At 41.5% G+C, this 16,549-nt stretch overlaps 1 protein-coding gene across 4 annotated transcripts in view; it reads right to left on the bottom strand.

The window, feature by feature from the left end:
• LOC134348367 (partitioning defective 3 homolog B-like) overlaps nt 1-16,549 on the bottom strand; it is a 1,227,036-nt gene that overhangs the window by 689,498 nt on the left and 520,989 nt on the right. For all 4 annotated transcript variants that reach the window (XM_063051617.1, XM_063051616.1, XM_063051618.1 and 1 more), the window contains 2 exons: nt 11,467-11,546; nt 3,034-3,120 (listed from right to left, as the gene is read on the bottom strand). In XM_063051617.1, the coding sequence (XP_062907687.1) occupies nt 3,034-3,120; nt 11,467-11,546 (167 nt within the window). The remainder of the gene's footprint in view (nt 1-3,033; nt 3,121-11,466; nt 11,547-16,549) is intronic.

Here is a 16,549-nt window from a genome sequence, read left to right on the forward strand (position 1 = left end):
ACAACTTTCAAAAAAAACATTTTACCACAGTTCAATCTCCTGAAACACTTCACAAAATCGAATTTGGTCCAAAATCCGAAACCACACCAGATATGTTTGGGCAGCTGACCATCAGCTTGGCCAACTGCAACTCCAGCAGTGCATTCCAGGCACACACAATGTCCATGTAAAAAAACTCCATCCCTTACCTAAAATTCATGCCATCTGGTATTTAGACTTTCAACCCTGGGGGAAAAAAAACAGCTATTGACCCACGCAACACATATCAAAGTTGCTGGTGAACGCAACAGGCCAGGCAGCATCTCTAGGAAGAGGTACAGTCGACGAGGTATAGAGATGCTACCTGGCCTGCTGCATTGAAACGTCGACTGTACCTCTTCCTAGAGATGCTGCCTGGCCTGCTGCGTTGAAACGTCGACTGTACCTCTTCCTAGAGATGCTGCCTGGCTTGCTGCGTTCACCAGCAACTTTGATGTGTGTTGCTTGAATTTCCAGCATCTGCAGAATTCCTGTTGTTTGAGCTACTGACCCATGCCTTGCACTAATCTTATAAACTCCTTTCAGGACTTCCATTACCCTCAGCTATTCCAGAGAAAACAATCCCAAGTTTGTCCAACTTCTCCTTAGCGCATATACTCTCTTCTAGTCTCCACAGCATGCTGGTAAGCCTTCACATTGCTCCCAAATAGGATGACCAGAGACAAATTCCAATTAGCTGTTGGAAATAAACACTTGACAGTCCATTGCTTTTATAAACATACCATTCTGAGGCCAACATACTCAGATCTTCACTGCTACTTTATGAAAAAAATAATCAAGAGGCGTATTTCAAATTAATTCATTTATAGATGAATTCTATGATTATTTTTGATAATCTTTCATTCAGTGCTTCCCACCTTTACTCCCGATGATGTGGGTAAATGGAATTCAAATACTGATAATTTAAAGTTTAGTCAAATAAAATCAAGGCACCCAATGGCTTTCTCACCAAGACATACACTTAGTGGCCATTTTATTAGGAACACCTGTACACTTGCTCATTAATGCAAATATCTAATCAGCCAATCATGTGACAGCGACTCAGTGCAGGTAGCGGTGGTTAAGAGGTTTAACTGCTGTTCAGACCAAACATCAAAATGGGGAAGAAATGTGATCTAAGTGGCTTTGACCATGGAATGATTGTTAATACCAAATGAAGTGATTTGAGTATCTCAGAAAATGTTGACCTCCTGAGATTTTCACATAGAAACAGTCTCTAGAATTTACAGAATAGTGTGAAAAACAAAATAAACAGTAAGAAGCTTGGTGAAAATGCCTCATTCATGACAGAGGAGAAAGGCTAGTCTGATTCAAACTGACAGGAGGTCGACAATACCTAATATTGCAACACACATTATAACAATGGTATGGAGAAAAGCATCTCTGTACACACAACACGTCAAACCATGAAGTGGATGGGCTACAGCAGCGAAAGACCATGAACATATAATCAATGGCCACTTTGTTAGGTACAGAAAGTACTTAATAAAGTGGTCACAGAGTGTACAGCACAGAAACAGGCCCTTCGGCCCATTGAGTATATGGCAACCATTAACCACCCATTCACAGTAAACCTATTCCCATTAACTCTCCACAGATTCTACCACACCTGCACAACAGGGGAAATCAACAGGGGAAATTTACAGGGGCCAATTAATGTACCAAACCGACTATCTTTGGAATGTGGAAAGAAAATGGGGCTCCAGATCCAGTGGAAAAGAATGGAAACAATAGGATTGCCTCTCAGGGAACCGGTACAAATCCAATGGGAAGTCAGCCTTCTTTCTGATCTTTATATTTCCCCTACAGTGAATGCAGACAGTTTATTGCAGCACACAGTAAGATGTTATTATTGGATGAAAACTTAGCATGGTGTAGTTCTGGCTGAGAAGGCCATTGATTGTCTTGATTATGACAGAAAAGGATCACCATTCAATATATAAGGAATAAAGGGGAATAACAATCTCAATCTCCCCTCTCAAAAGAACTTTCTGAATTCTTACAATAAAAAACATCACATTTATTGTTTTCGTACAAGTTACAAAACGTGCTACTGGAAAGGACAGTGAAATCAGATTTAATAATAATTTTCAAAACCTGTAGGGGCAATGTGGATGGAGCAGCGGCAACTAGGCAGCAAGGAAACAAAAAAAATTTGCAGATGCGGGAAATCCAAAGCAACCCACACAAACTACTGGAGGAACTCAGAAGTTCAGGCAGCATCTATGAAAATGCATGAACAGTCGACATTTTGGGCTAAGACCTTACAACTTCCTTTGCCGTATACCTCTATGATTCTGTAGCTCATAGGGCCATTTCTTCATTAGTTGTGTACACAATAAAAATGCAAGTTACAATCACGGAGTTTAAAAAAGCGGCCAGTTGTGGGTAACAAACATCAAATCATTTGGTATGATTGCAATGCGCATAGTTAAAACATTCATAAACAGCTTTCTCAGCTGTACGATTAGCTATATTATGTCTTAAGAACTGAAGGATTTGCATAAAACTAGGAAGAATTTAACAGGCAAAGTGAAAGCAATTCAGCCCAACTGATCTCCGCACAATATAAGCTAAATCATCTAACCATTTCAATACTTCTGTTCCCCCTCACGTACTTACCTAACTTTCCATTAAACACCCACACTATTCCCTATGGCAATCTGTTCCAGACTTGCCACTCCCTCAGGGAAAAAGAAGTTTCTCCTGAATTCACTCAGTGGCCTCCAAAGGCAATTGTATCAATACCAATCACACTTGTGGCCAAACTGTAATAGATTGCAAACCTGTAACATTCTGTAAACACAAATATTGACAGAGAAACAATGTTTTGTCAATAAGACTTGCATCAAAGCCCACTTTATTGAACCAGTGCTCAGCTGCAGCTTTGTTCATGTAAGGAGTAGTATATCCACAGGCACCATATGGCATCTGCTCCCATGGGATGCAAGCTCTCAGCAGTTTTAAGTACAGATGTACTCTTAGACACTTTACCTTCCACTCAGCGTAGAGTTAAAGGGCACCACATGGATTCCCAGGGGGCCGCCGTCTCCAGAAAATTCTACCTTCTTTGTCAAATCACTGCCAAAAAAAAAGACGGATGAGGTTACACCTAAAACAGCTGAGACTCTACAAAACTTAGCTTTTTAACCCATTAGTCCAAATAAGGAAATAAGAGTAGGGTGACTGGATTATAAAGAATTCTGTTGGAACTCTTAGAAGAAAGGCATGAATAAAGCAAATGCAAATGAGTAAAACAATGTTTGCTCCCTGCTGTAACCAGGCATGTAGCATAGTAGATCCTTCAATGCTATTACGGCTCAGGGTGTTCTGAACTTCCCAGTTCAATTCCGGTGCCGTTCTGTAAGGAGTCTCTGTACGTCCTCCTAACGGAACGTGTGGGTTTTCACCAGGTCTTCCGGTTTCCTCACAGTCCAATGGCGTACTGGGTAGATTAGCTGGTCATTGTAAATTGTCCTGTGATTAGGTTAGAGTTAATTGTGTTTATTGGGGGTTGTTGGGGTGGTGGAAGGCCTACTCTGTGCTGTATCACTAAATAAATAAATAAATGGCTACAGGCGTCTCTTGCCGTTTTGTTTTTACAGATGTCCACAAATGGATTTTGTCCATAAACCTGAAAATACATCAAAAAATCTTTGAGTAGGGTAACCATCTTTCAACAGTATTGTAATCTATATCATCAAAAGCACATGAGCAGACAGAATAATTACTAAAAGTAAAAGTGGGTAGGATGAAAGGGGGGGAGAGAGGGGGAGAGAGGGGGAGAGGGGAGAGAGGGGAGAGGGGGGGAGAGGGGGGAGGGGGGGAGGGGGGAGGGGGGAGAGGGGGGAGGGGGGAGAGGGGGAGAGGGGGAGAGGGGGAGAGGGGGAGAGGGGGGAGGGGGGAGAGGGGGGAGGGGGGAGAGGGGGGAGGGGGGAGGGGGAGAGGGGGGAGGGGGGAGGGGGGAGAGGGGGGAGGGGGAGAGGGGGAGGGGGAGAGGGGGGAGAGGGGGGAGAGGGGGGAGAGGGGGGAGAGGGGGGAGAGGGGGAGAGGGGGAGAGGGGGAGAGGGGGAGAGAGGGGGAGAAAGGGGGAGAAAGGGGGGAGAGGGGAGGGGGGAAAGGGGGAGAGGGGGAGAGAGGGGAGAGAGGGGAGAGGGGAGAGAGGGGAGAGGGGAGAGAGGGGGGAGAGAGAGAGAGAGGGGGAGAGGGGGGAGGGGGAGGGGAAGAGAGAAAATTAGATACATTCATAGGATTGAACGTATGTCAGACTTTTAAATTTATTACTACAGGAGATCATTCATACATTGAGGTGTACATAAGTCAGGCATTCTTAACCTGCAGATGGCCTGCGTAATTAATACTAGACTTTGGTCTTCAGAACATGTGCTGATACAAGACAATAAAGTTTTCTCATCTTACAGCTCCAAACCAGAACATGCTGCTTATGTAAAGAATTTTGGGGGGAAAGGGGGGAAGGGGGGAGAGGGGAGTAAACGAGAGTGCCATCAGGTTAAGAACACAGCCATTATAATTATCAGCAAAAAGCTTGACCATCAATGCAAAGCAATTAAACATTGCAAGTTCTGAAGAGGGAGCTCATGTGGGTAAGTTACAACCTCCTGTAGATTTTTTTCTCCACAGCACCTCAAGAAATTCTTCAACAGAGAAAGGCATTGCAGTTCCCCAGTCTTGCCTTCCGGTTGATATGCACAACCTCAAAGGCATCAGGTTACACTTGTATGGAATCAAATTAATTAAGACAATGGGAAGTACGTTTTCATTAGCATCTATATGCTTACTCCCCTATCACAACAACGTTGTCTGTTCTTGACACATTGGCTCACCAAGCTATTCACAGAATTTCCAGCAGAGATAATTGAATTGAATTGAATTGACTTTATTACTTACATCCTTCATATACATGAGTAAAAATCTTTACATTACATCTCTGTCTAAATGTGCAACTTATAGTAATTTATAATAAATATTATGTGCAACAGGATAGTCAATATAACAGAAATACAGTTGCATCAGCATGAATTAAGCTCATGTTTATCTTTAGAAGCTTTATGTATGACGCATGGCTCTGGGGTTGAACACCTAATGGAATTTTTCTTTTTCCCCATTTTCTTGCTTAGTAGGGGTTTTTTTCCATCACAAAATTTTTTCAATCTTTATATAATTTTTTCTTCTTGAGACATTGTTAGGTGTTGTTTACTTTGATGTACTCGTGTTTATTTTGGAAAAAATAATAAAAAGATTTGAAAAGAAAGAAAGCATGAATTAAGCAGTCTGATGGCCTGGTGGAAGAAGCAGTCCTGGAGCCTGTTGGTCCTGGCTTTTATGCTGTGGTACCATTTCCCAGATGGCAAAAACTGGAAAAGTTTGTGGTTGGGATGATTCGGGTCCCCAATGATCCCCTGGGCCCTTTTTACACACTATTTTTGTAAATGTCCCGAATCATGGGAAGTTCACATCTACAGCTGTGCTGGGCTGTCTGCACCACTCTCTGCAGAGTCCTGCGATTGAGGGAAGAATATCTCTAACTATGAGTCAACAGATGAAAAGATTACTTGTAAAATCAGGTTTATCACTGTCTTATATGACATGAAAATTGTTGTTTTGCAGCTGCAGTACAATGCAAAGACAAAGAAAATTACTATAACGAAATAGAGCAAAAAAAAGTAATAACGAGTTAGTGTTCATGAGTTCATGGACCATTCAGAAATCTGATGACAAAAGGAAAGGAGCAGTTCTTGAATAGTTGAGTGTGGGTCTTCAGGCTCCGTACCGCGTCCTAATTGTAGTATTGAAAAGATGGCGAGGGTCCTTATTGATGCATGCATTCTTCCTGAGGCACCAGTTCCGGAAGACACCCTCAGTGGTGGGGAGGGTTGAGACCATAATGATCAAGTCTGCAACTCTCTGCAGCTTCTTCCTATCCTGTCCATCGGAGCCTCCCTCTGTACCAGACTGTGATGCAGCTTGTCATAATGTTCTCTCCTGTACCGCTATCGAAATTTGCAAAGATAAAAATGAGGTGCCAAACAGAGGTGACTTTTTGAATTCAGCTCACAAGAGAATCATCAAGTATTCCCATTTACAACCAGTACAGCTGAAATCTGTAGCCACGGACACTGAAGTAGAAAGAATTGTTTCAAGTCTTTTTAAAAAAAATAGTGATCTTCAGAACTAACAGACTGGAGACTCCAGACCACCCAGGGAGCAAACACAGCAGCTGGAGGCTCAGGGGAGGTCTCCATTGTCTCAGGAAATGTGGCTGCCAGAGAAGGCTCCAGGTAAAAACAAAGGGTGTAAACGACACGTTTAATGAATTATTTAATGCAAAAATATAGACCAGTAGGTCACACGCTCAAACACTGAAATTGCCAGTCATCTGTGATGCTATTAGTGCATTAAAAATCAATGCAGTTGCACCAAAGAATGAGCGTTGGGGCTTCTAATTCAAGCTACACCCTGCTGGAAATTTCTGAGGTACAGTTGTCATATGGGGAGACAAGAAACAGGAACAGCCCCTCCTGCTTGCACTTGGCTGGTCAAGTTTTCTGCCCTCAATTCCCTTACTGCTTAGAAATCTTTTTTGTCTTAGCATTGAAGGACTCTGCCACATAGCTCCCTGTGACAAGGAGTTCCAAAGATTCATAACCCACCAGGAGAAGAAATCTCCTTCATCTAGTTCAGAAATGGGCACCCCCTTACTCCAAGACCATGTCCTCTGATTCTGAACTCTTCCAAGAGAATAAACATCCTAATGGCATTTAACCTGTCTAGTCCCCCTAAGAATCTTATATGTTTGAATTAGATAACTCTCAAACCAAAGTGAATATCAATCCTTTGAACTTTTCTGCACAAGCCAAATCTTTCAATTCAATTCAACTCAAATTCAAGTTTAATTTTCATTCAACCATACATGAGTACCCATGAATACAGCCAAACAAGACAGCGTTACTCCAGGGCCAAGGTGCAACACAGTACCATGAGTCTCACACAGCACAAAGCACACATAACACATAAAGATAATCGGTAAGATACAGCCATGCAAAAAGATGGTCCAGGCCCGAGCCATGAATGGTGCAGAAATCTGCGGTCGACCACAGTAAACACTGGGGTGGAGGGGCAGGGCAGCTCTAATTCTATCCAGCCTTGACGCCACGCCACAGCTCTCCTGGTGAAGCACACTGCTCCATCGCCTCTCTTCTAGCAGCTATAAACAGGCAACATCACATCACTACATCGAGGTCACACAGCTCCCCCGCCATCCGCCCCTGCTTCCCTCCAATAAATCAGTGAATTGAATTTGCCATTCCAGGTTAACAATGTCCAAAAGGGTCTTGCAGTCACAAGAAAAGCAACTAAGACAGTCACTGACTCTTAGACTGTACGCTTATACCCAGGATCATCCCAGTGAAACTTCCCTGAATAGGATCCAATAAAATAATAATTTCCTTAAGTAAGGACACCAAAAATACAGCATTTATAGTACTCTAAACATGGTGTCGCTAGTGCCTTTTTAAAAATGCAAAAAGACTTCCCTTCTCCTGTACTCCAACCCACTGAAAAAAGGTTCCATTATTTACCCTGTTTTCAGGTGATAAATAATGCTAGGCCCACCAACAACCAGACAAGCTTTACATACATACAAACAATGGGATCTTGAATTTGAATTCGGTCAACATTTTGTCCAAGAAAGAACTTGATACAAAGTTCAAATGGAGAGTTACGAAAAGTTTGGACAAAGAATGAAGTCTTAAGAAGCACGATGAAGGAGATAAATAAATAGGTATTAGAGAATGAGGCTATGTAGAGACTTCCATATGAATGTGAAAACGTCCAAGATCAAGATTGTTTAATGTCATTTCCAGGACACAGTGCAAAGGAGGATAAAAGAATTTGTTACTCCGGATCTGCTGCAGTGCAAAAAAGCACAATAATAATAAAAGATACAATAAATATAAATACCACAATCACTTAGAAGGTTACCGTTAAGCTGGATTTTATGAGTAAGAATGCAAGTTGAAACATTGAAGAAAGTTGTGCTCAATTGTGGAAAGTAAAATATAATGGCCAAAATAGCACTAGAATTGACATGTCCCAGAGGTAGCAAGGCACAGATGAGTGTGTCAGTGGAAAAGGAGCTGAGGAAACAACATGGCTTTCTCTCATTCACAGTTATTCAGAGGGGCAGATGTCACACAAAATTATACCCTCAAAAGGAGTTTTCAAATTTTATGAGATGAAACTGAATGGGTGCAAAGAAATTTTGTTTTCAACTAACTTCTCAATAAATTGCACTCTGTACAAGCAACTTAATCTTTGCCTGTCTAAAACACACTATTTTACCAATTTTATGCACTGTAAATATCAACCTGAATACTCTGAAATAGAAATTAAACACACAATTTTCTGTCTCAGAGATATAGCACTCTGCCACTAGGTGAAGATGGTAGCTTTTTAAGTCCATGAATGTCTGGCTATTCCATTATTAGATTTATCACAAGCAAGCTTGATCCAGACTTCATCCAATGTTCAAATATGCACAAACTTAGCTCTACACATACTAATAACCATCATGAAACAAGATCTCAATTTCATATTTTCTTTTACCCTGCCCAAGAAAACTGCAACCAACTCCTGTGTTCATTTTATTGAAACCACCACCAACAGCAAAGCCCTCCAATACATTTAGGATTTTGTGTCATTCGGCACTTGAGATAAACAAGTACGTTTCTCATGCAATGTGCCAAGGAATCAGAGAGGAGAGCGAGGAGTTATTTTTCACACAGCAAGTTGCTGTGATTTGGAATGTGTTGCATGAAAGGGTGTCAAAATTTAAGTCCAACACCAACTTTCAAAAGGAAATTGGATATTGGAAAAAAATTGTAGAGCTTTGGGAAATGAGATGGAGTGTGTGACTAATTGGATTGCTCTTTGAAGGAGAAGACAAACATATATGGGTTAAATGCTATCTAGAATTCTGAGGGACATTCACAGCTACATGATCTGGGGTTTGCAGATAAGAGGGCTACCAAATAATATATGACTTGAAACACTTATGATTTTCACAGAATGAATGCTTAAAAATCAAAATAGCCCCTTCTATTTACAATCTTTTATTCCTTTCCTCCTCTGCCTCAAAGTGACAACTGTTTATATCTACACTAAGAAATAAAAATGGAAAATGCTGGAAGCACTCAGCATTTGTGGAAAAAGAAATAATACTTCAGCTGTTCGAAAGAAAAAAGGATGGACAAGCATTTGTCTTGCCATTATTTGGGACCCTGCTAGAAGTAAAGCTGTGTAAGCTCATAATTGGTCTGAGCCGCGTAAATCTTCACTCTATCTTTAGAAAATCCTAAAACATGTACCTTTTGACTTTATTCTTAATGGCATGTGATTCAATGTCAAATTTTATATCATAGTTCCCCTGCAAAGATATTTTGGATTTATTTTTAAATTACATTGAAAATTTTTGTATAATTGCAAGCTGTGACACAAAGTTTTTTTCCTATTCTTGACCCTCCAACCCCTTGCCTTCTCCCTCTCTCATAACAGGCTGATACAGAAGGAATGCAAGAAAATGAAAAGGATAGATTACCCAAGGACAAACTTGGATAAGCTTTCACAACCTTACAAACGTGTAACTGTGACAAAACACAAAAAAAAGATCAGGAAGATTTATGATCCAGAGAAGTCAGAGACACAAAGACAAACAGCAAAGAGCTCTGGTGAAGGAGCAACTGATAGCTCACTTGCTGAGCAGGAAATGTACATTTATCAGTTTATTTTCCTCACAAGGAAATGGAGGAAGATAAGCAGATGTGACACACTTCCCACAAGATAAAATGTCCTATTGCAACGGTGGGTGGTGGCGAATGTAGATGGGGAAGATTGCTACACAAATACGATGGTCTAACCTAGCATGATTTGGGCATCAGGATGACAACTTCTCAAATAAATTAACGAGTGCAATTTCATGATAGCTTAGGAGATGCCTTCCATCTTGTGATGTTCAATTGTGATTGCCTGCAAGAAAATTAATCTCAAGGTCATATATGGTCACTTTTAGTTTATGAAGACACGCAGTCCTCTTTTATTGTCATTTAGTAATGCATGCATTAAGAAATGATACAATATTTCCTCCAGTGTGATATCACAAAACACAGGACAGACCAAGACTGAAAAAAACTAACAAAACCACATAATTATAACATATAGTTACAACAGTGCAAAACACCATAACTTGATGAAGAAGTCCATGAGCACAGTAAAAAGTTCAAAGTCTCTCAAATGTCCCACATCTCACGCAGATGGGAGAAGGAAGAAAAACTCTCCCTGCCATGCCCGACCACGGTCCGACTCTGAGTCATCCGAAAACTTCGAGCTCTGATCAGCTCTCCGACACCGAGTACTGAGCGCCATCTCTATCCGAACGATTTGACCTCCATCTCGGTCACCAACAGCAGGCAAAGCCGGGGATATTGAGGCCTTCTCTCCGAAAGACTCCCGATCACGCAGTAACAACAGCAGCAAACTGGTGTTTCAGAAATTTTTTCCAGATGTTCCTCTGTGCTTTCACGTCCATCTCCATCAAATCAGAATTGTCCACGGCCCCTATTTAACGGATACGATATCATTTTTCACCGGAGGGCTGCGCACGCGCGGTGCACTGCTCTCTCTCCTCCCACTAGATAATAAGTTTACTTTGAAACTTTGAAGCATATCCCAAAGTAGTTTACAGTCAGTAGTGTTTCTTGAATTAGAGCTACCGCTGACATAGAGGAAACATGACAGTTAAGTTGTGCATAGCAATTCCCATTAAAACAAACATAAATGTGATCAGATAATCCATTTTAGCATTGTCAAGAGATTTTTTTAAATGGTCAAAATACAGAGGAAAGCTCCCACGCTGATCTTCAAAACACTGACACAATTGTAAGGAAGTGGAAGTGCAGATGATGCCTCAGTTTAGCACTTCAGCATCCAAAAAACAGCACACCATCAGCAGCGGTAAACTCATTTAGGATTGCACTGTTGTGTCACTGATGCTTGCACTCAAAACTCTGGAGTGAGACAAACTTTCTGATTCACTGGCAAGAGTTCCACTAACTGATCATCACACCACCACCACTACACCACTTGCTCCACCCATTAACTACTAGAGGACTTAGGGGGTGGGGTAGGGTGGGATAGAGTGGAGGGGCACTTCTCTGAGATACAGAAAGGACTGTGGGGCTTATAAATCTTAGAATATGTAAATGTAACAACAATCCTTTAGAAAGAAAACAGGCAGGAGTACTGGATACTATACAGAGAGAGAAACATTACAGCAGGCAAAAACAGAAATAAAGAGTACAAGGTTCTCCTTGAGTCAGAACCCATCATTGACATCTATTGACTTTGCCATACCTTAGAGTGCTTTTTGAATGCTTGTCTGGTGGTCCTGGAGGCTCTGTTCTTACATCTTCTGTGGGTGCCCAGTTTGCCACCTGGAAAATTAGAAGGGACAAATGATTTATCAAGAATTGCTTCAGATCATTAATAGCAGCTTTGCATTAACCCAGTTGTTCAACTTCTACTAGTTCTCCAAGTGTACACTGGAGTTCTGTTCTGAAATACATCTCTACACTTCACCTGCAAAAATCAATTGCTGGATTCAATAAATTTAAAAAGAAGAATCTTAGAATCAGGTACTACAAGTACTTCAATGGATTAGTAAATCCAGGCTAATAATTAAGATGATTTGACACATTTAGCAACTCCATTACTAGAACTGGATTCTGATTGCAAGCCATTAAATACATTGTAATATTTATTCTCCACTCTTCACAAAAAACAATGACATAAATTAAGGTCTGGAAAAGTAATTAACCATCGACTATTAAGTCTTTTTCTAAAATAAGCTTTGAATAGGCTTTAAATTTCATGCAACGTTCAAGCTTCATGCAGAGACCAGCACATACAGACAATCCAACAAGCTAATTTACCTGTAGCTGAAACCAGGAAAATACAAGTGTCCTTTTTTTGTTATTGGAAAGTCAATGATTTTAAAAACAAGTTGACAAGTAGCATTTGTTCCGTACCCTTGATATCTTCAATTGACCCATTGCAAATGTTAATTAGTTAACTGCTTCTCAGGAAGGGATCTTAATCTAATTAGCAGAAAAGCTTTCGTATGTATGAGGCTGCACAACACCTCTGAAGACAAACCAGAATGCACCCAGAGAAATTAAACCTACTAAACAAAATATACAGAGATTCGTTCCATGTTTTGTGTTATATACCAAAAGTAAATACATACTAAAGAGGGAGAACAAAGTTATCTTCTTTGGTCCCCACCATAAAAGTCAATTTACCAAGTACCTCGTCTAACCTCCTATCCCAAAGGGAACTGGATTGTCCACAAAAATCATATTACAACTAACTCCAGGATGAATTATACACCATCTAACGATGTCTATTTCTACCTCCACTATCAGATCCTGTACCTACTTCAGCTTACTGTTAGACTGAGTTTTTTTGGGTAGATGATTTGTTTACCCTGTACCTCTTCCTAGAGATGCTGCCTAGCCTGCTGCATTCACCAGCAACTTTGATGTGTGTTGCTTGAATTTCCAGCATCTGCAGAATTCCTGTTGTTTTTGTTTACACTTAAATGACTTTGGCCACCAGACTTCTATTTGACAAAGTACTGTGGATTGAGTCCACCACAATGGGCTTCCTAAAAAGGTGTGAATACCAGATGCTTCTGGGGCCGTAGTTCGACCGAGTGCTGTAGTTTCAAAGACAGTATTATCTATACATTATAAATGTTAATTGTCTTCTATGTTAGCATGGGAAATGCCAAATAAATGTATTGTAGACTTAACTTGCATTCCTAAAGGCTGTGGATACCAACCCAGACATGTTGGCGTCGGAAGGAAAGGATGGTGTGATATCTTGTATGTAGCTTCAATAGGAAGCATTGTCTATAACTTTTTAGGTAGCGATTTTCTTTGTGTTTAACATATAAATATCGAGCCCACATTTAGCTAACAGACCTTTCTGCGGAAAGCGTTTCCATTCGTAAGATTCCTGCTGTACCTTGTTGTGTCGAATAAAGAAGCTGCTTTGTATCTACCAGTGACTCTGTCTCTCCAGTGATTTCATCCATGCTACAACACTTACGATCTGCTGAATACTTCTGCACGCCTTTGTTAATTATTGTCTTGCCCTTTTCAGTGCAGTCAGGGTCAGCTACCCATATTGTACTCTCTGTAATCATGAAGAAATCCAAACTCAGCTGCCCAACTCCTATCCCACTGATTTCAGCTACGGGGGAATGGACTCTACTCCATTTTGTTGAAATATGCTGCTTGAATTGGCTTTATGCTCTGGTGCCTGAACAAAGCTAATCATTACATGAAGTTTAATGTATCATAGAAAAATACACAATAATAGATACTCTAATACAGTTACATTCCATTCACTCATCAACCAGAAACTCACTACCTACAGCAACTCTCAACCAACAACAGCCTGATTCTTAAATTCCCTTTACCACCATCTTGGTTATATTTGCAGCCTTCTCTGGTTCAATGGCTGTTTGAAATTACAGCCACTTCACTATTCCCAAATTAAATTGCTCCAGTCCTTCATTCAATTTCCTACGCCAAAAGCTCCAGAATTCTTACACCAAGTCAAAGCCACACCTCTTTTTAAAATACTTCTTAAAACCTCACTCTTAGACCAGGGTGTATTGCCTAAAGATCTCCTTATGTGGTCATATCAATTTATGTACAATAAAGCATAGTGGAATGTTTTGAAGGTGTTATATAAACACAAGTTGCTGTTACAGACAAGCATGTGACTGGAAACTTTATGTTTTGGAATAGAAGCAATTTACACTTAAATAGCAATATAGCAAAACATCCCAAATATGCTTCAAAGGAATTTTATCAAACAGCATTTGGTCAGAGAGGCATGTTTCAAAGAGAGATTTAAATGAAGAGAGTGAGGTGGAGAGATTCAGAGGGAGAATTCCAGAGTTTTGAATCCTTTCAGCCAAAAGCAACACATCACAGTTTGAGAGGTACAAAATCAAGGATGTGTAAGAGAGCTTCCAGATTGCAGCTGAAGTCTTTACAGTACAATAGACTGTGGCATAGTACAGACTGGCTTTGTGTTAAATGTTAAGGACACCTACTGTATGGGCAGAACTACATACAAACCAGCTCCTATAACATTATTAATTTAAAAGTTCAACATAAGTTTGTTCCAACAAACACAGAACTAGTTTCCCCTCTCTTCCACTTTCAGTATTGTTCTTTCTGAGATGTGTTTTTGCTAATTATTTTTAATTTACTTGCGATAATATTACTTTATATGTTGTGTGTGTGAATTGTTGTGCACCTTGGCCTGGAGGAACGTTGCTTTGTTTGGCAGTATACATGTGTATGGTTGAATGGCAATAAGCTGAATTTGAACTAGAACTTCATAGTCATAGTCATAATCATAGTTTATTGATCCCAGGGGGAAATTGGTTTTTGTTACAGTTGTACCATAATAATAAATAGTAATAGAACCATAAATAGTTAAATCGTAATATGTAAATTATGCCAGTAAATTATGAAATAAGTCCAGGACCAGCCTATCGGCACAGGGTGTCTGACCCTCCAAGGGAGGAGTTGTAAAGTTTGATGGCCACAGGCAGGAATGACTTCCTATGACTCTCTGTGCTGCATCTCGGAGGAATGAGTCTCTGGCTGAATGTACTCCTGTGCCCAACCAGTACATTATGTAGTGGATGGGAGACATTGACCAAGATGGCATGCAACTTAAACAGCATCCTCTTTTCAGACACCACCGTGAGAGAGTCCAGTTCCATCCCCACAACATCACTGGCCTTACGAATGAGTTTGTTGATTCTGTTGGTGTCTGCTACCCTCAGCCTGCTGCCCCAGCACACAACAGCAAACATGATAGCACTGGCCACCACAGACTCGTAGAACATCCTCAGCATCGTCCGGCAGATGTTAAAGGACCTCAGTCTCCTCAGGAAATAGAGACGGCTCTGACCCTTCTTGTAGACAGCCTCAGTGTTCTTTGACCAGTCCAGTTTATTGTCAATTCGTATCCCCAGGTATTTGTAATCCTCCACCATGTCCACACTGACCCCCTGGATGGAAACAGGGGTCACCGGTACCTTAGCTCTCCTCAGGTCTACCACCAGCTCCTTAGTCTTTTTCACATTAAACTGCAGATAATTCTGCTCACACCATGTGACAAAGTTTCCTACCGTAGCCCTGTACTCAACCTCATCTCCCTTGCTGATGCATCCAACTATGGCAGAGTCATCCGAAAACTTCTGAAGATGACAAGACTCTGTGCAGTAGTTAAAGTCCAAGGTGTAAGTGGTGAAGAGAAAGGGAGACGAGACAGTCCCCTGTGGAGCCCCAGTGCTGCTGATCACTCTGTCGGACACACAGTGTTGCAAGCACACATACTGTGGTCTGCCAGTCAGGTAATCAAGAATCCATGATACCAGGGAAGCATCCACCTGCATCGCTGTCAGCTTCTCCCCCAGCAGAGCAGGGCGGATGGTGTTGAACGCACTGGAGAAGTCAAAAAACATGACCCTCACAGTGCTCACTGGCTTGTCCAGGTGGGCGTAGACACGGTTCAACAGGTAGACGATGGCGTCCTCAACTCCTAGTCGGGGCTGGTAGGTGAACTGGAGGGGATCTAAGTGTGGTCTGACCATAGGCCAGAGCAGCTCTAGAACAAGTCTCTCCAGGGTCTTCAATGGTGTGGGAGGTCAATGCCACCGGTCTGTAGTCATTGAGGCCACTGGGATGAGGCAGGACATCTTCCACAGTACAGGAACCCTCCGGAACCTCAGGCTCAGGTTGAATACATGGCGAAGTACTCCACATAACTGAGGGGCACAGGCTTTGAGCACCCTGGTACTGATACCATCCGGTCCTGCAGCCTTGCTTGGGTTGAGACGTTTCAGCTGTCTTCTCACCTGTTCAGCCGTGAAGCCCACCGTGGTGGTTTCATGTGGGGGAGGGGTATAGTCATGAGAGCAGGGTGGGGGACTGTGAGGAGGGGTAGGAGGGGAGAGTGGAATATGTGTTGGTTGGGGGCCGACAACAGATGGCTCATGTGGGGGATGGTTGATGCCATTGCTTACAATACTGTGGAGGTATGGTTACACTATTGAGAAACATTTGTGTATTTTGACTTTTGGGCAAAATCAACTTTGTTAAGCAGGGACAGCCTGTGCAAGTTATCCTAATAGGCAGTTAAACACCAGATCAATAGGTGGCTATAACATTAGTGGAATATAAATGATGCCAACAATGACCAATACAACACTGTGATACATCAGATAATGCTACTGTGTCACAGATCTAGCAGCCCAGCTTCAACTCTGACCCCTAATGCTGTCTGCATGAAGTTTCCACAAGCCCTTATGTATCACAAGTGTTTCCCCTAAGCCTTTATGCCT

The sequence above is a fragment of the Mobula hypostoma genome, chromosome 6, assembly GCF_963921235.1.
Source record: "Mobula hypostoma chromosome 6, sMobHyp1.1, whole genome shotgun sequence".
Classification (NCBI taxonomy): Eukaryota; Metazoa; Chordata; class Chondrichthyes; order Myliobatiformes; family Myliobatidae; genus Mobula; species Mobula hypostoma.